This window comes from Mustela erminea, chromosome 8 (assembly GCF_009829155.1).
Source record: "Mustela erminea isolate mMusErm1 chromosome 8, mMusErm1.Pri, whole genome shotgun sequence".
Taxonomy (NCBI): domain Eukaryota; kingdom Metazoa; phylum Chordata; class Mammalia; order Carnivora; family Mustelidae; genus Mustela; species Mustela erminea.
Window position 1 is genome coordinate 12,615,861 of NC_045621.1, and position 22,977 is coordinate 12,638,837.

At 37.5% G+C, this 22,977-nt stretch overlaps 1 protein-coding gene and 1 long non-coding RNA gene across 6 annotated transcripts in view; one reads left to right on the forward strand and one right to left on the reverse strand.

Annotated features, from left to right (window-relative positions):
- ORC2 (origin recognition complex subunit 2) overlaps nucleotides 1-22,977 on the reverse strand; it is a 45,353-nt gene that overhangs the window by 20,837 nt on the left and 1,539 nt on the right. For 3 of the 5 annotated variants that reach the window (XM_032354382.1, XM_032354381.1, XM_032354383.1), the window contains exons 2-7: nucleotides 20,623-20,671; nucleotides 19,184-19,287; nucleotides 18,586-18,729; nucleotides 7,672-7,761; nucleotides 3,143-3,235; nucleotides 2,562-2,593 (exon numbers count right to left, since the gene is read on the reverse strand). In XM_032354382.1, the coding sequence (XP_032210273.1) occupies nucleotides 2,562-2,593; nucleotides 3,143-3,235; nucleotides 7,672-7,761; nucleotides 18,586-18,729; nucleotides 19,184-19,280 (456 nt within the window). In that variant the 5' untranslated portion in view covers nucleotides 19,281-19,287; nucleotides 20,623-20,671. The remainder of the gene's footprint in view (nucleotides 1-2,561; nucleotides 2,594-3,142; nucleotides 3,236-7,671; nucleotides 7,762-18,585; nucleotides 18,730-19,183; nucleotides 19,288-20,622; nucleotides 20,672-22,977) is intronic. The other 2 variants (XM_032354385.1, XM_032354384.1) reach the window with 2 other exon arrangements.
- LOC116597130 lies at nucleotides 1,241-22,869 on the forward strand. Its single transcript, XR_004288461.1, has 3 exons — nucleotides 1,241-1,275; nucleotides 14,903-14,980; nucleotides 22,665-22,869. It is a non-coding gene; the product is annotated as an uncharacterized LOC116597130 (long non-coding RNA).

The following is a 22,977-nucleotide window of genomic DNA, read 5'->3' on the forward strand; positions in this document are numbered from 1 at the left end:
TGTTAAAGTAACACCTTCTGTGAGGAGGACAGAAAGAGATCTCTACATTTTACTCCATTATGTTAAGATTTTTAAGCACTTCACAGAAGTATAAAATCTGTTTTTCTTTTCCTCCACACAACATAACACTCTAACACCAATAAATCTCTATAGCACATTAAAATGCCCACTGTTGTATAATGTTAGTATTGATAAAAGATAAAGTCCCGGGGTGCCTGGGTGGCTCAGTGGGTTAAAGCCTCTGCCTTCGGCAAAGGTCATGATCCCAGGGTCCTGGGATCGAGCCCCGCATCGAGCTCTCTGCTCAGCAGGGAGCCTGCTTCCCTTCCTCTCTCTCTACCTGCGTCTCTTGCCTACTTGTGATGTCAAATGAATAAATAAAATCTTAAAAAAAAAAAAAAAGATAAAGTCCCTGTGTTATTTTGGCAATATGAAATTATGACAAAAAATTCACGTCTGTTGTCTTGTAATAGGTTGTTAGTGTTAATTTTCAATGTTAAGACAATCTGATTTGGGATATTAAAAATAGTACTGTAGGGCGCCTGGGTGGCTCAGTGGGTTGGGCCGCTGCCTTCGGCTCAGGTCGTGATCTCGGGGTCCTGGGATCGAGTCCCGCATCGGGCTCTCTGCTCAGCGGGGAGCCTGCTTCCCTCTCTCTCTCTCTGCCTGCCTCTCTGACTACTTGTGATCTTTCTCTGTCAAATAAATAAATAAAATCTTAAAAAAAAAAAAAAGTACTGTAATAAATGAACTGAGCCCAATGTATTTATAAAGTATATGAACTTTTCTGATCCCGATCCTTAAAAAATGTTTTTACATTTTGCACATCTTGATCTACATGTGCATACAGCATACAATTGAAACAAATTATAATGAAATAATACTTACAAAACAGACTTTCTCAATTTTCTCTCATTTTTTAAACTGCATATCGTGTGTACTATATGACCATCAAAGGACTAAACTCATCTCAAGACTGAAAGTGGAGACAGCTGTGCCTCCATGTGGATTAATTATCAGGGATGGAAACATCTGTGTCAAAATAACTGTTGTGGGGGTGCCTGGGTGGCTCAGTGGGTTAAAGCCTCTGCCTTCAGCTCAGGTCATGATCCCGGGGTCCTGGGATCGAGCCCCGCATCTGGCTCTCTGCTCAGTGGGGAGCCTGCTTCCTCCCTTTCTCTCTGTCTGCTTCTCTGCCTACTTGTGATCTCTGTCTGTCAAATAAATAAATTAAAAAAAAAAAATAACTGTTGTGGAAAATTCTTGCTCAAAAAGGTAAGGCTATAAATTAATAAATAACGACAGTGTTTGCTACAGAAATTTTTGCAAACTACCTTATCTAGACAGTTTGCTCATTTGGGCAACCTGGTCTCCCATCAGGATAACAGATAATTCAGCAGGGCAAGCAGCTAATCCAACAAGAGTTCATTCTTCAGGACTCCGTTCAAGATCCTCTCTTTTCTGTGTCCACCAATCTTTAAATATCATATCATGAGTTTTGTCTATACATATCAGTTTCCCATCCTGATAGCTGTGCATAAGCCTTTTGAGTCCAGATCCCCAAGCCCTATAAATATTCTCTCCTGAATCCCCCCTTCTAAGATAGTGCACTAAGACTGCCACTGTGACGTTGTCTCTCATCGTGGTCAGTCTTCTGATGGTTTCTTAGGGGAACTGACAAGATCCACTTATGTGTTGTGATCCACACCCTGAAAAGGAATGTGCTAATATATCTATATTCTTGACTGGATTATGGAAATGAGTTTTGTTCTTTGATGGTCATATAGTACACACGATATAATACAGGAAGAAAGCATTATCAAAGACAAAAGGAGGCTCTAACATGTCTACTCTCACATCTAGACTTGCCTAAATAGGACATTTGTACACAGGCCATAACCATGACCCTGAATGTCTATACTCACATTCTTATAAGGAGTTCCCCAAATTTAGCATATGCACAATTCCAGGCATGTCAAAATTTATAGCCTTCAAGCCTGGATACACTCACACATACTCATTGTGATGGGTTCATTCATGCCCATCTGGGCTTGTTCATATCCAGAGAGGGCCACTTGACAAGGCAGAATGAAAAACCAAAAACACAAAGGGAAGAATAAAAATTGTCAATTCTTTTCAGCTACCCTGGAACAAATTTACCAAAACCAACCTGGTATTCCAATGTAAATTATGAAAGGATATACTAATGGATTTAATGGATCTTGGCATCAGTCCCTCAAGAAACTACATAACATTATGTATAAAAGCAAAGCAAAGCAAAACCAAACAAAACCCATAAAATTTCCAGGCCGGTTCTACTAAGGTGAAAATTCCCAGAGATAGTTCTGACAGAAACTGCACAGCGGCTGGGTGTAGAACACCTGGCTTCATTTTTCATCTTTTCTCTTTCCGAGTTAGATGAACTCAGACGATCACTTCCCTTCTCAGAACCTCGGATTCTTCATCTAACGTAAGGTATCCCGTACACTGAGATGAGTGCCCAGCTGTCATCATGTCTTTGTAACACTAACGTTTTTGCTTGTTTTCAATCAACCGCTTACCTTCAACTGAACTTTGTCTGAAGCAGAATGCTCTGAAGAATAAAAGAAAAAGGCATTACTTACCACAGTACTTCAATTTTCATCATAGCCTAGTTTCATTCAACTGCTCCACACTCTCCATAAACTGTGACTTCCAAACCCCCAAAGCCTTATTTCAAATAGAATGCGGCAAAGCAGTTCCTTCATGAGCATTCAACTAACTCAAGCCAATGATAAGAGGCTTTTGTTTTTTTTAATTTCCATATAATGTGTTACCTGTTTCAGGGGTACAGGTTTGTGATTTGTCAGTCTTACACAACACACAGCGCTCACCACAACACACATCCTCTGATCACAGGGTTTGAAGAGTATTTCTAGTTGACCCTGTCAGTTTGCACAACTTCAATCAGCACAATTATTTCCCCCTTTTATTGAGGGCTAAATATGGGTATACTAAGGCACAAACTGGGTATTAACCATATTTTGTTGAATGAATTTTCAGAACAAAAAAGAGTATATAGCAATGCAGTTACACAAAAACAAGAAGCATAACTTGAAGCAACTAAGAAAACTCTACTCAAAGAGCTGAGATAGAATCTTACCCTTGCTACACTGAGGAATGTTTATCATAATTTCAGGATTATTCTTCAAACCGAATGAAACATTTTTTCTTGGTGTGTTTGCTAGTTCTGAAGCTGTAAACAGACAAAAGTATATAAAACAATTTTTAATGGATGACAGCAGATGAAAGTGGAAATAGCTTCATTTCACTTACGTAAGTTCCTTTTTTTTTTTTTTTTAAGATTCATTCATTTATTTTAGAGAGAGAGACAGAGCACCCATGTGCTAGAGAGTAGGAGGAAGGGCAGAGGGAGAGAATCTTCAAGCAGACTCCCACCAAGCGTGGAGCCTGACGTGGGGCTCAACCCCATGACCCATGAGACCTGAGCCAAGATCAAAAGTTGGCTGCTTAAAAAAAAAAAGAAAAAAAGTGGTTGCTTAACCAATTGAGCAACCCAGGTGCCCCCTCACTTACATAAATTCTTAGGGAAAAACAAAAAAAAAGAACCTGCCTGCTACTATTACCAGGAAGATACACAAACCTACCCATCTTAAGAGCACTGCCTCTTACCTTTGTTTGCTATGTTCCAAGCATCTTAAGTCTTCTTTCAATTATCTACAGGTGTCTCAAGAAAATACAAATGAACAGTTTTGGCCTTACTGCTTTCTATAATTGTCATTCTCTCTCCCTCTCCTCTCCACTGACAATTTTACACTCTTTCCATTTCTTTTTCATACACAGTTGAAGCATACCTTTACTAGGGGTAAGAAAGAATGGCCAGAAAATAGGATCTAGAATCAAATGGAAACTGTGTATGTTTAAAACTATGCTTTAAAAATTCTTAACTCTCGGGGCGCCTGGGTGGCTCAGTGGGTTAAGCCGCTGCCTTCGGCTCAGGTCATGATCTCAGGATCCTGGGATCGAGTCCCACATCGGGCTCTCTGCTCGGTAGGGAGCCTGCTTCTCTTTCTCTCTCTCTCTCTCTCTCTCTGTCTATCTGCCAGCCTCTCTACCTACCTGTGATCTCTGTCAAATAAATAAATAAAATCTTTAAAAAAAAAAAAATTCTTAACTCTCCCACCACATGTGGTTTATTTGATTTTGTGTCCAAAGTTCTGTAATACATGTGAATAATATATAAACTATAAGAGAGCACTGAACAGATGGCTGTTTCTTCAACTGAGCATCAGATTAAATAGTTGGCTTCTAAAATATAGGGCCATTTAAAATGAAAACTATAATCTTTACCTTTAAAGATACTTACGTTTTCAATTTCATGAGAGCCATGCGGAATGGAGCCTAACTAAGGAATGGATTTATATTTCCCAATTTAACATACACTGGCCCATTGTTCACTGAGAAAAAAAGGGATATACTATTCAAATTATATCCTTGCCCCCTTTTGCTTTTAAAGGAGAAAGTATACTTGAATTTGTGTAAGTTAAAGCCACTTTACTGACTCAAATTCTTCCTAACCTGTTTCACAGTTTTAGCCTCCAAACTTGAAATGGATCCAGAATACCCAGGACAGTCTCCACAAATGAACTGCCTTCTTTTTTCTTAACTAACCTCCTTGGTCTTCTGTATCATTTACTAGAAATTTTTTTTATCTTACTTTGAAATTATTCCTCCATTTGCATTCTATGACATTATTCTGGCCCACAGCTACTGTTGGTAGTTATTCCATCTTTTCTCTGCTTTCTCCTTTACATATTCTATCTCTAAGTATTCCTAAAACCAGCCCTTTGCTTTCTCTTCACACCAGAGCAATGTGCTATGTTTAGATTAAAGGCTGTTGATCTAAAGGATAGGAAAAAAAGCTTTACATCAACAAAAAGCTATATTAAGCACAAAGTGATTTAGCTGGGATCATTTTGGTTATTTGTTGCAACATGGAAAAATTCTGTTTTTAAGTAACTCTTAAACTACAAAAGGGAAGGAAAAGGAAGAGTTGAAGAGGAAAAAGAGTAAAAGTTAACCACATACAGCTCCTGACTCTATTAATAAAAAATTGAGGCATATATTGTTTGTCTTTTTCATTTTTCTAATAATTCATTTGTACTGTATTATATAGCTGGTCTGCAACCAATTGGAAATTTTAAAATAAAATTGTAAAATCTTCTTTGCTTTCTCATTAGGCTATTATTTATCCTATCAACCTATCTATTTTTTAATTTCCCTAAAGTCTTCCCTTTCTACAAGCTTGCTGAACTCCTTCCTGTTCTCTACTGGTATTTCTACCAAGTTGGCTCTTTATTTGCTCTTCTGCTTGCATTCATTTACTTATCCAAGACATGTATTTTAAAAAGCCGCCCGGTCTAACTCCTAGTGTATTTCTATTTCTAGTCCTGTATCTTCATTAGCCCAATTATATTTAACCATTTATATACAGTAATATATGATTTTATGGCCAATTATATTTAACCATTTATACACAGTAATATATGATTTTATGGCCAATTATATTTAACCATTTATACACAGTAATATATGATTTTATGGCTTATTATGAATAATAAGCAAAAATTTATCTAAAAAATACTAAGGCTGGAGTGCCTCGTGGCTCCGTTGGTTAAGTGTCTGACTTGTGTCAGGTCATGATCTCACCGTCCTGGGATAAGGCCCTGCATGGGGCTCTGTGCTCAGCAGAGAGTCTGCTTCCTCCTTTTCCCTCAGCCCCGCCACTGCTCTCTTACTCTCTCAAATAAATAAAATCTTTAAGAAAGAAAAAAATACTAAAACCTACTTCACTGATATAATTAGATGTAAACACAATTAGCGACAATACTTAATAAGTGAAAGAAACTATTTAAAGACCATTACAGAGGAGCCTGGGTGGCTCAGTGGGTTAAGCCTCTGCCATCAGCTCAGGTCATGATCTTAGGGTCCTGGGATCGAGCCTGGCATCAGGCTCTCTGCTCAGCAGGGAGCCTGCTTCCTCCTCTCTCTCTGCCTATTTGTGACCTCTCTCTCTCTTTCTCTGTCAAATAAATAAATAAAATCCTTAAAAAATATATTAAGTAAAAATAAAAAAATAAAGACCATTATAACTAAACATTAGTCCTAACTAAAACACAGATTTTATAAAATGTGATCAATTTCAAATTATCTAGAAAACCATCTTTTCATGACTGAATATATATATTTTTTCCTTTTTTAAAGATTTTATTTATTTGACAGAGGGAAAGAGAGCATGAGCAGGGGGAGCAGGAGAGAGAGAAGCAGGTTCCCCACTGAGCAGGGAGCCCGATGTGGGGCTCAATCCCAGGAACCTGGGATCATGACCTGAGCTGAAGGCAGACAGTCAACGAACTGAGCTGCCCAGGCGCCCCCATGACTCTCTTTCATTTGTGTTGACAGAAATGTACAACATAACAATACTTAAGTTTCTTGCATCCCATATAATGGAAGACCTACATCATGGTTATTATATGCATGTTGAAGATCTACTAGGAGAACTTCTACTTGGCAACTCTTCTGGGGCTCCTCTCCACTATTAGTTCTCTTTCTCCAATGTTCTTTGTCCTGTTTCACAGTTTGGGGGTTTCAGGTTAGTCTTGGTGTCTATCTGATCCTTTCTGTAATAATTGTTTTAGCATTTATTCTCTAGTTTCTCAGCAATCCTACACAGAATCCAGTCTTTTTCATAAGTCAAAAAACTTTCAATTACTTGATGTGGATTATAAACTCTAAGAAACAGATCAGTTACTATAAATTATTGTACTTGCCATGTTAGTTTCAAAATTAATAATGAATTTCATATTAAACCTTTTAGAAAAACTGCATTTTGCAAATAATTAATTATTATGTTCTATTACATACGTCTTAAGTTTCTCACTTGATCTTGAATGTTTACTTGGTTACTGGCCAGAATGACTGCATAAAAATACACTACTTCAGAAATACATGTCGGTGTTCTATAATTACAGATTAAAAGCCCTATTACACCACTATTACATTTTACCGGGTGGTTAATTATTATTCCCTTACTCTTGACTTCTTGGTGTCCCAAACCTTCATATACTTATGGGCCTCCTTAATTTTCAAACTGCTTTCACATTTTATTTCCCTTCCTCCAAGTTTTCAAATCTAACCCCCATACCACAGAACCCACATAAAGTTTAATTTTAATGTTGTATGCAATTTATTTTAGTCTAGTTTTTAAAAATCAGTAATTCATGTATAATTAATGTAAGTGGTAAATTAAGTAAGAAAATGTCACAATAGCCCATTTGTAACAATTTTATAGTTTTCTACAATATAAACATTTTTCTATACACAGTATAAAATTCTTATTTAATAAACTCAAAATATTTGTGATTTAGGCGACTCATATACTTAAAAATTTGTTCAGAGCCTGTGCTACATGTGGGAAGAAGATGAAGCCAGGAGTCCTAAGATGAGAAGCTCAAAACCTAGCTGGGAACAGAAGACACATATGAGCATGAAAATCTGACTTTATGCTTGAAAATGTGATTATAAAATGACATCCCTCATTCTTCTAGGGAATGCAATAAGATGATAACTGGGGAATGTGGTGAAGTACACCTTCTTAGAAGAGCAACTTACCTAATTTAGCCATCTTTTCAGAGTGTTTTCTGTTCTGAAAAGAATAAACTTTATTCCCACCATCTGCAGCAGAGCCATTTTTCAAGGATTCTGAAAGAGAAAATGCAATATGTTTTGGAAAAATAAGCAATAATAAGAAAAAGATCTTTACTAAAAACCTAAGATTTGTACCCTCTATTGTCTTGCATAAAGGTTCAACAATACATATTTATACATAAAATATTTTTAGAAATACAAAAGAACTATTTCTATAAATTTGAAACACAGAAAACCTATTACTCTTCACAATAAACACACACACACACACACACACACACAGGCACAGCTCCCCTCCAGAATGAGGGAGATACATTCATCATACTGTTGCCCCTAAGGCAGGAAAACCAAAGAGACTCTAGTATGTTTTCTTTCTGAAGCAAATACACAAAATGCGATGGAGCTGAGGCTGAGATTTAAATAGTTACACGGTTGCAGCTCTCTTACTCCCAATTGAGATAGTGACTTGAATTCATGCAATCATCCCCTTAAATGAAACTGCTACCTGCAACATACCAGATGTGCACGGCTAGTAGCACAGCAATTCTCAAAGTGTGCTGGCGTCAGGTATCTCAGGTCCCCGAGGCCAAAACTGTTTCATAACACTAAGATATTATTTGACATTTTCTCAATCAAGAGTAGAGAGTGAGGGGCGCCTGGGTGGCTCAGTGGGTTCAGCCTCTGCCTTCGGCTCAGATCATGATCTCAGGGTCCTGGGATTGAGCCTCACATTGGGCTCTCTGCTCAGCAGGGAGCCTGCTTCCCCCTTTCTCTGCCTGCCTCTCTGCCTACTTGTGATTTCTGTCAGATACATAAATCTTAAAAAAAAAAAAAAAAAAAGCAGAGAGTGAGGTACTCCAGATGTGTGACGTGTGATGGTGTATGACAGCACCATCCCGTGGGTTAATGGAGTGTGTGAAGCAGATACGAAAACCCAGCTGTCTTCTATTAAGCCGACATTAAAGAGATTTGCAAAAATGTAAAACAGTGACTTCTTCACTTATTTTTTTTTGAAAATTGTTGTTTTTCATCTAAATATACTGTCAATATGTAATGGGTTTATTACTGTTACTACAAAACAGTGCCAACTTGTCCAAAGTCAGTGCTCCCTATCCTTACTGTTTTGAGTCCCCGTAATATAAGCACTAATACTTGGCATTATCCAGACTCCTTACTCTTTGCCAATCGAGTGCATGTAAAAATGAGTCTTATGGGGAGAGCTGTTTCAATTTCCCTTTTCCTAATCACTAATGAGGTTGAACATCTTCCCACAACTTTATTTCCAAGGAAGAAATACCTTCTTTATCCTGTGACTTGTCATCTTACTTCTTTATGATGACATTTGATGAAAAGAAGTCCCAAATTTTTTTTTAAAAGACTTTATGTTTTAAAAGCAGTTTTAGGTTAGAGCCAACCTGAATAGAAGGTACAGAGGTTTCCTATAGACTTTCTGCCCTCACAAATGCACAGCCTCCTCCAGCTATCAACAACCCACACCCGCGTGGTAATTTGTTACAATCATGAACCTACACTGACACCTCTTTAACAGCCCAAGTCCACAGTTTATATTAAGGTTTACTCTTGGTGTGGTACATTCTAGAGGCTTTTTTTTTTTTTAAGTTTTTATTTAAATTCTAGTTTGTTAACATACAGTTACCCAATATAGTTAATACTGGTTTCAGAGGTAGAACTTTGTGATACAGGCTTACACATAACACCCAGCGCTCATCACAACAAGTGGCTTCCTTGACACCCACTAACCCTTTAGCTCACTCTGCACCCACTTTCCCTCCAGCAACCCTCGGTTTGTTCTCAATAGTTGAGAGTCTCTTATGGTTTGCCTCCCCCCCCCCTTTTTTTTTTATCCCCCTCCCTTATGTTCATGTTTTGTGAACTCATGACTGAAATCATATGGTATTTGTCTTTCTGACTTAATCACTTAGCGTAATAGATTCTAGCTCCATCCATGGGGTTACGGGCGGCAAGATTTCATTCTTTTTGATGGCTTCCTATAGGCTTTGACAAAAGTATAATGACCTGTATCCACCTCTGTAGTATAATACGGAATAGTTTCAGTGCCCTAAAAATTCTCTGTACTCTACCTAGATATAGCTTCCATTCCCTGGCACCTGGCAACTACTGATCTCCTCACTGTCTCTGAGGTTTTGCCTTCCCTAGAATGTCATATAGTCGGAATCATAGCCAGTAGCCGCCTTTTCAGATTGGTTTCTTTCAATTAATAATAGTATTTAAGGTTCTTCCATATCTTTTCATGTCTTGATACCTTTTTTAAGTGCTGAATAATATCCCACAGTATGGATGTATCAGTCTATTCTTTTTTTTTTTTTTAAGATTTATTTGACAGAGACAGAGATCACAAGTAGGCAGAGAGAGAGGGGGAAATAGGCTCCTCACTGAGCAGAGAGGCTGGCATAGGGCTTGATCCCGGGACCCCGAGATCACAACTGGAGCCGCAGGCAGAGGCTTAACCCACTGAGCCATGCAGGCCCCTCTCAGTTTACTTATTCATTGTTAACTTTTTGGTTGCTTCCAAACCACTGCAATTATGAACAAAGCTTCTATAAACATCCGCGTGCAGGTATCTTTTTGAGTGAACACGAGTTTTCAACTCATATAAGTAAATACGAAGAAGCACAATTGCTAGATCATATGGTACGAATATGTTTAGTTTGCAAGAAACTGGCAAACTGTCATCCAAAGAGCTGTTCCGTTTTGCACTCCCGCCAGCAATGAGAGCTCCTGCTGTTCCACAGATTTGCCAGCATTTGGTGATGTCAAGATTTTGCACTTGGGCCATTCTAATAGGTGTGTAAGTGGTATCTTGTTGTTTTCATTTTCAATTTCCTAATGATATACAATGCTTTTAGTATATTTTCATATGCTTATTTGCCATCTGCATATCTTCCTGGTGAGATGTCTAGTTCCTCTGCTCATTTTTATTATTTATGTAGTCAATGGATTATTCATTCATTTATAATTATTATTAATATTACATATTAATACCATATTATAAATACATAATTATAATGTACAGTATACTCTAAACAATTGATATAATATAAATATTAATTATAAATTATTTAATTAATAAATAAAATTTATTAAATAAATGAATAAAAGATTTTACTTATTCATTTGCCAGAGAGCATACACGCAGGGCAGCAGCAGGCAGAGGGAAGAGCAGGCTCCTCGTTGAGTCCTCTGCTCATTTTTAAGTCAGGTTATTCATTTTCTGAATGTTGAGTTTTAAAAGGTCTTTGTATACTTTGGGTAAAATTTCTTTTAGTTTTTTAAAAGATTTTATTTATTTATTTGACAGACAGAGATCACAAGCAGGCAAAGAGGCAGGTGGGGTGGGGGTGGGGAGCAGGCTCCCTGCCAAGCAGAGAGCCTGATGCAGGGCTCGATCCCAGGACCCCGGGATCATGACCTGAGCCGAAGACAGAGGCTTTAACCCACTGAGTCACCCAGGTGCCCCACTGGGTAACATTTCTTTAACAGATGTGTTTTGCAAATATTTTCTCCTAATCTGTTGTTTAATCTTCTTGAGAAGCATTGAATTTTAATTAGTTGAATATGTCAGTCTTTTCTTTTGATTACATTAAACTAAAAAGAAATTCCTCTATAATCAAGTCAAAACCATATTCTCTTATATTTTCTTATAAAAGCATTTATATTTGCTTTATGAATATCTTAAATTAGGGTAATTAACTTGTTTATGAAGGAAGGAAGAGATCCAGTTCTTTTCATAAGGATACCCAATTGGCCCAATGCTGTTTACTGACCAGGTGATCCTTAGCTGAGTGGTCTCCAGCACTACCTCTGTCATATATCTGATTTTCATGTATGCATGAGTCTGTTTATGGCAAACCTATACTTATATAACTTAAATGGCACAGAGACGAAATATTTAAAGGTACTGTGTGGTTTCTATGTAAACTAAATTAAATGCTTGAGAAATATTTGATAAAAGTTATTAACTAAAACAAATGGTTTCAAATTAGGTATGAATGAGAAACCATAAAAGATTTAAGAAAAGGGGCACCTGGGTGGCTCAGTGGGTTAAAGCCTCTGCCTTCGGCTCAGGTCATGATCCCAGAGTCCTGGGATCAAGCCCCGCATCGGGCACTCTGCTCGGCAGGGAGCCTGCTTCCTCCTTTCTCTCTGCCGGAGCTCTGCCTACTTGTGATCTCTGTCAAACAAATAAAATCTTAAGAAAAAAAAAGAAAAAAAGATTTAAGAAAAAATATAAAAGCATACTACACCAAGACTGCATCAAGTGTCTTTAAATGTACAATCTAATGGAATCCCAGATGCTGCATGCATTATGGATATACTGTCTAAAAAAAAATCCAACACCAAAATCAAAAGGTAGTGCGGTTCTTCAACCAGCTAACCTCTAGCGAACTTCTAATTAAGAGGATGTGTGTGGGGACGCCTGGGTGGCTCAGTTGGTTGGACGACTGCCTTCGGCTCAGGTCATGATCCTGGAGTCCCAGGATCGAGTCCCACATCAGGCTCCCAGCTCCACGGGGAGTCTGCTTCTCTCTCTGACCTTCTCCTCGCTCATGCTCTCTCTCACTGTCTCTCTCTCATATAAATAAATAAAAATCTTTAAAAAAAAAAATTAAAAAAATAAATAAATAAATAAAAGAGGATGTGTGTGTGTTTGCTTATATATATACACATATATACATATGCTTATATATAAAAATGTTTAAAGTACAGTAGTTATGATTTTCTGGTTCTGACATTTTGATTTACTAATTAACAATGGTTATTATCACAATGGGCAGGAGTTTACTATAATACATATAAAACTTTTTAATAGGTTTTAAATTACTCAAAATGCACAAAACCAAAATGTTATGTATATAAAAACCATGCAAGAGGGGCGCCTGGGTGGCTCAGTGGGTTAAAGCCTTTGCCTTTGGCTCAGGTCATGATCCCAGGGTCCTGGGAACAAGCCCCACATCAGGTCTTTGCTCAGCGGGGAGCCTGCTTCCCTTCCTCTCTCTCTACCTGCCTCTCTGCCTACTTGTGATCTCTCTCTGTCAAATAAATAAGTAAAATCTTTAAAAACAAAATGCTTAAATAAAAAAACCATGGAAGAAATTGAAGTGGGTAATAAATATAAAAAAAATGTTTAATGCCAATGAGGGAGCTTAATACTAGTTGATATAATCTTTCTAGAAATTTGGGAATATGTACGTACACCTTCACCAATAATTCTATAACTAGGAGTCTCTTCTGAAGAAATAAAAGATCTAAACAAATATTTATGCCCAAGGATAATCACTACTGCATTAGTTACAATGAAAATTTAGAAATAATCCAAAAGCCTAATAGAGGCCAACTATATTATTTATAAATTTGAATCAGTATTACAGAAATAACACTAATATTTCACACCCCTTAGGAAGGCTACTAAAAAAAAAAAAAAGTGTTGGTAAGCATACAGAGAAACTGAAATGCTTATGCACTGTTGGTGGAAATCTAATTTGGTGTAGCTGCTGTGGAAAACATTATGGCAGCTCTTCAAAAAATTAAAAATAGAATTACCATATGATCCAGCAATTCCACTTCTGGGAATATACCCAAAAGAATTCAAATCAGGGTGTCAAAAAGATACTTGTACACCCATGCTCATACCAGCATTATTCATAGTAGCCAAAAGGCTGAAGCCACCCAAATGTCCATTGACAGATGAATGGATAAACAAGTGTATATACATACAATGCAGTAGTATTCAGCCTCAAAAAGGAAATTCTGACACATGCCACAACAAGGATGAAACTTGAGAACCTATGCTAAGTGAAATCAGCCAGTCACACACAAAAATACTGTATGATTCCACTTACATGAAGTACCTAAAATAGTCCAATTCAGAGAGAAAGTAAAATGTGCTTGTTGGGCTGTGGGGAAAAGGGACTGGGGAGTTTTTAATGGGTAGAATTTCAGTTTTGTAAAATGAAAAGAGTTCTGGAGACTGCTAAACAATGTGAATGTATTTAATACTGAATTATACACTTTAAGATGGGAAATTTTATATCACATATATTTTACCCCAAGTTTTATTTATTTATTTATTTTCTCATAATTTTTTTTTTAAAGATTTTATTTATTTGACAGAGAGAGATCACAAGTAGGCAGAGAGAAAGGAAGGGAAGCAGGCTCCCTGCTGAGCAGAGAGCCCGATGCGGGGCTCGATCCCAGGACCCTGAGATCATGAGCTGAGCCAAAGGCAGTGGCTTAACCCATTGAGCCACCCAGGCACCCTTCTCATAATTTTTTTAAAAAAGATTTATTTATTTTAGAGAGCCAGTGAGAGTGGGGGTAGGAACAAAAGGACAGGGAGAGAGAGAACCTCAAGCAAACTCTACACTGAGCCCAATGCATGTTCTCAATCCCACAATCCTGAGATCATGACTAAGCCAAAATCAAGAGTTGGATGCTTAGATGACTGAGCTACCCAGGTGCCCCTCTCATAATTTTTAAAGAGATTTTATTTAAACATAATTAAAAATCTGTTATAATCCTGGGCGCCTGGGTGGCTCAGTGGGTTAAGCTGCTGCCTTCGGCTCAGGTCATGATCTCAGGGTCCTGGGATCGAGTCCCGCATCGGGCTTTCTGCTCGGCAGGGAGCCTGCTTCCTCCTCTCTCTCTCTCTGCCTGCCTCTCTGACTACTTGTGATCTCTCTCTGTCAAATAAATAAAAATTTAAAAAAAAAAAAAATCTTTAAAAATCTGTTATAATCCTTAAGTTCAAAAACGGAACTGTGAATAAGGCAAAATTAAATATAATATGAACAGGGTGCCTGGGCGGCTGTCAGTTAAGCGGCTGACTTCAGCTCAGGTCATGATGTCAGGTCCTGGGTTGGAGCATCGCCTCAGACTGTACTCGGCAGAGAATCTACTCCTCCTTCTCCCTTCTCCCACTCGTGCATGCACATGCTCTCTCTCAAATAAACAAATAAAATCTTAGAAAGAAAGAACAAACAAACCACATATTTGTCACAGAATTTTCTAGCAGCTAACTTACAAAGAATCAAGTATAGAATTACACTGTTCATAATACTAAAAAACAAACCAACTGTTCAAGAGAAACATCAATAAGACAAATCATTCTTGAGAATACCTATCTAATTGCCTCGGGAAACATCTTCTTTTCAAGGCCGAGATCAACTAGCACTTCCATGCAATGACTGTTCTCCAGACTAGATGGATTAACGGACCATAAGAATTAAACCAGGTATGTCAAGATGTGTGCTGCTTATAAGCAGTAGCTTATAATAATAAATATCGTATAATAATTTCACAAGTAAAGGGGTTAATCAATAAAGTATTTAGAGGTCCTTGTTAAAAGGTTGTTTTCTAAGTATTCCAAAGATTCTTTGCCAAATGTCCTTCTGTGTCTTAAAAATCATGCACATTTGTTTTCTATTATAATAAAAGATCAGGAAGAAGCTTTTGTTCATTATTTCAAATGACGCTAAAAAAGATTGCAATAGATGTCACCATTTCTTCTCTAAAAAAAGAACCTTAAAAGAAAACTCTTCTTCCTACACCTTAACTGAAACACCGTTTTTCATCCTCTCCACATATTGGCAAATAAGAAAAAACAAATCAAAATAGTAAGAGTCATGTCTCTGAGACAACAGTAAGTTATGAGCTCATCTGTAGTACATGCCCATAGCCAAATGAACAGCTCCATTTCCTGGACTGAGAGACTGTCAACACAAGGTTATGTATGTACATGCACACTCAGACAGAAAATACACACCTAACTGTTAATAGTTCCATGTTCTCTAAAAGCATGCATTCTCAACAGGACTATATTGCTCGTAATGGATTAAAAAACAGCTTCTGGTGGGAGGAGGGAGAATATGAAAAACATCGTAGATATTACAAACGGTCTGTGGTCTTCCCAATGGCCACAGACATGTACACTGATACATAAACAGATATGTATCATATATGTAGTATTAAAATTTTGTGGGTGGGGGCTATTAGGAGAAAATGTATAAAAGAAGGCTCTTGAGGGGATGACCGTAAAAAAACAGGTTGAGGAACACTGGTCTGAGGCAGTTTCCCAGAAGGTGTGCAAAACTAAAGGCATAGGTTACAGATGTGCTGACTAACGATCCTCTTAGGGCATGCCATTCAGGGCTTGCAGAAGGGGTAGGAATAGGGGTCAGAAGCCTGAGGGCATTATCGGTCTGAAGCATTCTCTTCCGTTTATTCCAGTATGCTCCCAAATATCATTTGCTGTGAATGCTATTATGTAAGAAGCAATGAACTTCTACTACAAATATGTATTACCTTTTTTTTTTAATTAAAGATTTTATTTATTTGACAGACAGAGATCACAAGTAGGTAGAGAGGAAGGCAGAGAGAGAGGAGGAAGCAGGCTCCCTGCTGAGCAGATAGCCTCATGCAGGGCTCGATCCCAGGATCCTGAGATCATGACCTGAGCTGAAGGCAGAGGCTTAACTCACTGAGCCACCCAGGTGCCTCCAAATATATATTACATTTTTCTTAAGGTTTATTATTTTTTTAAAAGTAATCTCTACATCCAACATGGGACTTGAACTTACAACCCCCAAGATCAAGAGTCACATGCTCTATCAACCAAGCCAGCCAGGAGCCTCTTTTACAAAAAGAAACAATTAAAAAAAAAAAATAAAAACACTCTAGGGGTGCCCAGGTAGCACAATCAGTTGAACATGTTACTCTTGGTTTTGGTTCAGAATATGATCTCAAGATCATGGACTTGACACCCATGTCAGTTTCTGAGCTCAGTGGGGGGTCTGCTTGAGATTCTCTCTCCCTCTGCCCCTTCTGTTCATGCTCACTCTCAAATAAAAAATAAACCTTAAAAAATTTTTTTTAAAGATTTTATTTATTTCTTCAATGAAGAGAAAGAGAGCATAAGCCCACAAGCAAGGGAAGCAGCAGAGGGAGAGGGAGAAGCAGGCTCCCAACGGAGCAGGGAGCCCAATATGGGACTGGATCCCAGGTCCCTGCAATCAAGACCTGAGACAAAGGCAGATGTTTAACTGACGAAGCCACCCAGGGACCCCAAAAAACAGTTTAAAGACAAATATATTGTTTTCAATCTCTTCTTTGGTCTCCCATAACAGGAATGAAGAATTCAAAGTTCTGGGGCGCCTGGATGGCTCAGCCGGTTAAGCATTTGACAAGTCTGCTTGTCCCTCTACCTTTCCCCCTGGCTCATGCTTGCTCTTGCTCTCTCTCAAATAAATAAAAATCAGAAAAAAAAAAGAAGAAGAATCCAAAATTCTACTCAGAACGTGACCTAAAAAATGTCAACTATCTAACTGGGGACACTTTTAAAAAATCCACTCTGCCCACTTAGTCTATTAAGGGATAATTTTTTTTTTTTTTTTAATATCATGCCATTTAACACCACGAACTAAACCAGAAGCATTATGATTCAAGTGACAAAAAGGTCAGGAGTAGCGATGATGGCCATTTATAGGTCAAATATGAGTAAAAAAGCAGGTCCATGACAGAAATAGGTAACAGAGAAAGAGAATGGGTGCCCAGAGGTAACCTAAGGAAGACTAGGAAATCCGTACAAGCAAAGTCCCTATGTTTTTAATGTGATCTCTGTTCCAGTGTCCCTAGTGCCCAACAATACTGATTTTGTTCCTTGGTCTTTATTTTTTTAAGCCAACTTAAGTAAATCTGTGTTCCTTGAGCCCTAGCTAAAACATAATAAATCTAAAAAAATGTTAAATATAACCCGGCAGGAATCTGGCTTAGGTGTAAAAAGAAGAAAAACAACACCAGCATGCCTAGGTTGAAGCAGTATTACTTCTTGGAATGTTTCCTTCTATCTCCCTCTCTCCTTCCTTCCTTCCTTCCTTCCGGAAGAGACAGAGAGAGTGTGAGCTTGAGGCAAGGAGGGGAGAGGGGCAGACAGAGAGGGAGTGAGAGAATCTCAAGCAGGCTCCACACCCAGCATGGAGCCCAACATGGGGCCAATCCCACAGCCCTGAAATCATGACCCAAGCTGAAATCAAGAGTCAGATGCCCCACTGACAGAGCCACCCAGGTGCTCCCTTTCTAAATATTTCTGTAAAAACCAAAGTAATAATGAAGTGATTTGCTTTATGAAATTATTTCAAATTAGTTAAAAGTGTAAATATCTTAACAAATAACTTTAGATTGGGCTGTAGACTCTAAAAATAATTAAGTGCAGGATTGGTTGCTTATTAAAAAAAAAAAAAAAAAAAAAAAAAAAAGAAAGAAAGAAAAAAACTGAGGGGCGCCTGGGTGGCTCAGTAGGTTAAGCCTCTGCCTTCGGCTCAGGTCATGATCCCAGGGTCCTGGGATCGAGCCCCGCATCAGGCTCTCTGCTCCACAGGGAGTCTGCTTCCTTCTCTCTCTCTGCCTGCCTCTCTGCCTACTTGTGATTTCTGTCTGTCAAATAAATAAATAAAATCTTAAAAAAAAATAATAATAATAAATAAAAGCTTTAAAATTAAAAAAAAAACTGCAGTTGAAATCAGTGCTTTCAACCTTTCCAACTATACATAAAAACAGTAAGCGCATGCTTTTCTGATAAGAAATATAGTAACGTAGTACGCCTGATGAAGAGTTCTGGAGATGGATGACGACAGCACAGCATCACGAATATATTCAACACAACTAAAGTATACACTTAATATTAAATGTTAAATATGGTAAAGTTTATATGTCATTTACAGTAAAAAAAAAATATAGTTTGCCACTGCCTAACCTACCAGACTACTGCTACGTATCCAGCAAAGCAATTTCAGCTACTAGCAGAAATTTGAGCATACTCTCCCCACCCCGACACCAAAATACCTTGAATATCTCGTCCTAAAACTTCCACATAGTTCTGATCTTTTAAGACTTCCTGGTCATCTTCTTCCAAATCATATTCTGGCTTTTTTATTATTTTTTTTGGGTTGACCAAAAGCTGAGCTCGCTCCTTTTTTAATTTAGCTCCTATAAGAACATCCAAAGAATGAGAACACGACAGGTATAAATTCTTTCCAAATATTACATTTAAATAAGTAAATAAACTGTAATACTTATATTGTCATTATTTAAAATCAGGAAAAAAATTCAGTGTTTTCTCTTTGATGAATGTATGTACTACTCTTCACAGTTTATATTAAGAAAAACCTTGAAAGTTTGTTATTGGGGGGCGGGGTCACATTTTAATTACAATGGATAGTTATCACTTACTCCTAATACTATTTTATTTCAGATAAGGCTTTATTATTTTTAATTTTCAAAAGTTTGAATGGAGTGAACTAAAAAAGTAGTTTTTATTAGTCTTACTAGATCAGATACTTTGTGCTATATTTTTTAAGTAGGTTAAAATATTTTAAAAAGTGAGATAATCCATAACCATCACATAAACATCTCTTCAATTTGATAATTGTATAATCGGTACCTCCTTCTCTATCAAGAATGTGATTAAGGACATCATCATCTCCCACAAACTGAACCTCCATGATCTTGTCTTCCTTTAATTCCAGTTTACTCATCATTGCCAACCTAAACAAAAGCAATAAAGAACACAAACATGATGAAAAATTCATTTCAACAACATTGAAATAAATATTCACATAATACATACATGTATTTATATGACATTGTAAAAAGTCTCTCAAGTATGAAAAATATATTATGCATTATTGCATTAATATTATGCTTTTGATAACAAGTAGATCAACTCTTTATCTGAAAAATGGAAAAGATAGGAAGTGGTGTCTGAGAGTTGGAAAAAGCCAAATTCAATCAAGGCAACTAAAATATAATAATACGAAAGCAATTCTTCCTGTAAAGAAAGCCCTAACTGGGGCGCCTGGGTGGCTCACTGGGTTAAGCATCTGCCTTGGGCTCAGGTCATGATCTCTGCCTGCCTCTCTGCCGACTTGTGATCTCTGTCAAATAAATTTTAAAAATCTTAAAAAAAAAAAAAAAGCCCTAACCAATCTACAGTATGATAACATTACCAGAAAGGAGGTGTTTAATACATGAGTGTTTAGAGAAGAGGCAGACAAGCAAAGAATAATAATTTGGCAGATTTTAGTATCTATTCACTAGAAATAAATAGTCAATTGGGGGAAATCCATGCATTTCACTGGTATACCAAACCTGGATCAAATAATCCTCAAGCAACCCCCTTTACTATTATCGCATGCTTACCAAACAACTTTAGTTAGAATAAGGCTTTCTGGGTGTCCTGGGAACGAAACAGTAAACATGCATCTTCCCAATACTTTTACAGTCAGTTCTTCACTGAACAGACTTCAGAATTTGGCAAACAAAAACTTGATCAACTCTTCCTACTCTGAAAAAATTTTGTTTCAGAACTATATACCACTAATGGCTTGAAACGAAATAAGGATGATCCCAACTGGCTCCCAGCTGATCTGTTTACCCAAAAAATGAGTTTTTTCTCTCCTCTCTCTCCTATAAATCCTATTTTCCTTTTATCTACTAATAGGAACTACGGACTATGTTACTTGTGAGTCAGTTATTTTGCATGCATGTAACTTACTAAATGTTGTCAAGTTTTCTTTTGTAACTAGCACACTTTTTTCTTTTTTAAAGTTTATTTATTTATAATCTCTATACCCAACGTGGGGTCAAACTCACAACCAGGAGTTGTATGCTCTACCAACTGAGCCACACACCTTCCCTCCGCCACACTTTTTAAAAAAAAATGACATCTTTACGTTTTTAAAGTTTTATTTAAGTTATCTCTACATCCAAATAGGGCTCAAACACAACCTTAAGATTAAGAGTCATATATTCTTCCAACTGAGCCAGCCAGATGCCCCTAGAACTAGCACACTTAAATGGCTTGTCTTTATTTTCACTTACCTTTAAAAGCACTACACATTCTGCAGCTGGAAAATTCAGGTAGAGTCACCTGCAATTGTAAAAAGAACTTGGTCAAGGTTGGTTAATAGGAAATGAAAGCAACCAAAGAAGTTCACTAGTTTAATAAACAAGATGAATAGATAAATGCAGTTCTTACAAAGTTATCACGAAGGCATAGTAAAGGACAAAACAACCATCAGTATTTTGGCCAGGAAGTACTAGAGACTGAGAGGATCTGGACATTGGGGGCAAGTGGCTGGAAAGAGGAAGCCAACATTTGAGCACTTACTATATGCTGGACACAATTTTGAATATTCTATATGTTATTTTCATTTAACCCTCATAACAACTCTATTAAGGCTTATGTTTTGTGTATACAGATAATACTTCATCTATAATTTATATGACCACTGCCAGCAGAACATAACCTTTTGGGCCATCTTTCTAGTCATGATACTACTTTCTATTACAGGGAATTTGGATGTATTGGAGAAAAAGTTTGATGCATATACATGATATTTATATATAATAAAGGAACTTATGATTTTTTTACATTTGTTTTCTGAGGGGCTATTTGTCAGGCACCCTATTACGTACTTTCATGTATAGCAGATCATTAAATCCTCAGATTCTTTGAGATTCTCCAGTATACAGATGAGTAAACTTACGTTAACTATGAAATTACTCATCCAAATTTATACAACTAGAAAGTGTGTTAGGGCTAAAACCCAAGTCTGACTGATTTCAAAGTCCCTAATCATTCTACTACACACTTCTCCTGCCATTAAATACAAATTTGTTACCTTTTTTTTTTTTTTTTTAAGATTTTGTTTATTTGACAGAGGTCATAGGAAGGCAGAGAGGCAGGCAGAGAGAGAGGCGGAAGCAGGCTCCCTGCCGAGCAGAGAGTCTGATGTGGGGCTGATCCCAGGACCCTGGGATCATGACCTGAGCCAAAGGCAGAGGCTTTAACCCACTGAGCCACCCAGTCGCCCTCCCTTTTTTTTTCTTTAAAGATTTACTTATTTATTTTAGAGAGTGAGAGAGAAAGAAAGAGTGGGGGAGGGACAGAAGGAGAGGGAGAAAGAAAGAATCTCCAGCAGACTCCTAGATGAGCACACAACTGGACTCAGGTCTAGATCCCAAGATCTTGAGACCAGAACCTGAGCCAAAACCAAGAGTTGGGACACTTAACCTAAGAGCCACCCAGGCACCCCCAAATCCATTATCCTAAATGCTTGTTCTGACCTCTGGATATCATTCATAATATACCTAATCATTTTCCCACCTGGCAGTTTACACATCCAAAGATTTCTATAGTTCTTCTGTGTTTCCAGTTGATTTAAGTTAAACATGCCTAGTTCTATCAAGCATACTTTTAAAAGCACGGCCAGATTCCATCTAATCTACTTTGTTTTAAAATATAAATAGCTATGTTCTACAAGGATATGAAGTAGTGACAATCAGCAAATGCAATAAAACAAATAACAAACTATAATACTAACAGGCAGTCTGGATCCAGGAAATTATATAAAGAAAGCAGAAAATACACCATACAAAGAATGTGGGCTCTGAGCTAACTGACAAAGTGAAAAAGGAGCAAAGCTCAGTTACGTGATTCTCATGAGCAAAAGTTAAGTGGTTCCTTTGGGGAAAGATTTTCAAGAAAAATTTAAAAACAGAAATTCCAGGGGCGCCTGGGTGGCTCAGTGGGTTAAGCCGCTGCCTTCGGCTCAGGTCATGATCTCAGGGTCCTGGGATCGAGTCCCACATCGGGCTCTCTGCTCAGCAGGGGGCCTGCTTCCCTTCCTCTCTATCCGCCTGCCTCTGTCTACTTGTGTTCTCTGTCTGTCAAATAAATAAATAAAATCTTAAAAAAAAAAAACAAATAAAAAATAAAATAAAATAAAAACAGAAATTCCAGACAACTGAATATCGTCCAATTTCCCTATGGTATTTTACATAAGAACTGCCTGGACAGAGGCACCGTAACTTAATCTTGTTTGTAATTGAATACATTTATACGTAATTTCTTTTTCTAGATTTTAAGGCATCTTATTACAGTACAGAACCAGCAAACTGAAGAAACTTCTATGAAGACCTTGAAAGAAACCTTTCCCTCCTTCTTCAACAATTTCTGGAAAACAAAACACACACAAAAATCCCAACTTGACAACCACACAATAAAATGCAAATTTTTAGTGACCATCTACTTTTCAAGGCACTGTCTTTGGGTGCTTCTTTTTAAGTGGGACTCCTTCCAAGGAGTTAACAAGACAGGTAATAAAACAGCAGCACCAAAGGAGTATTAACAGCACCACACGTATTAAAGTATTAAAGCAACCTCTGAGAGCA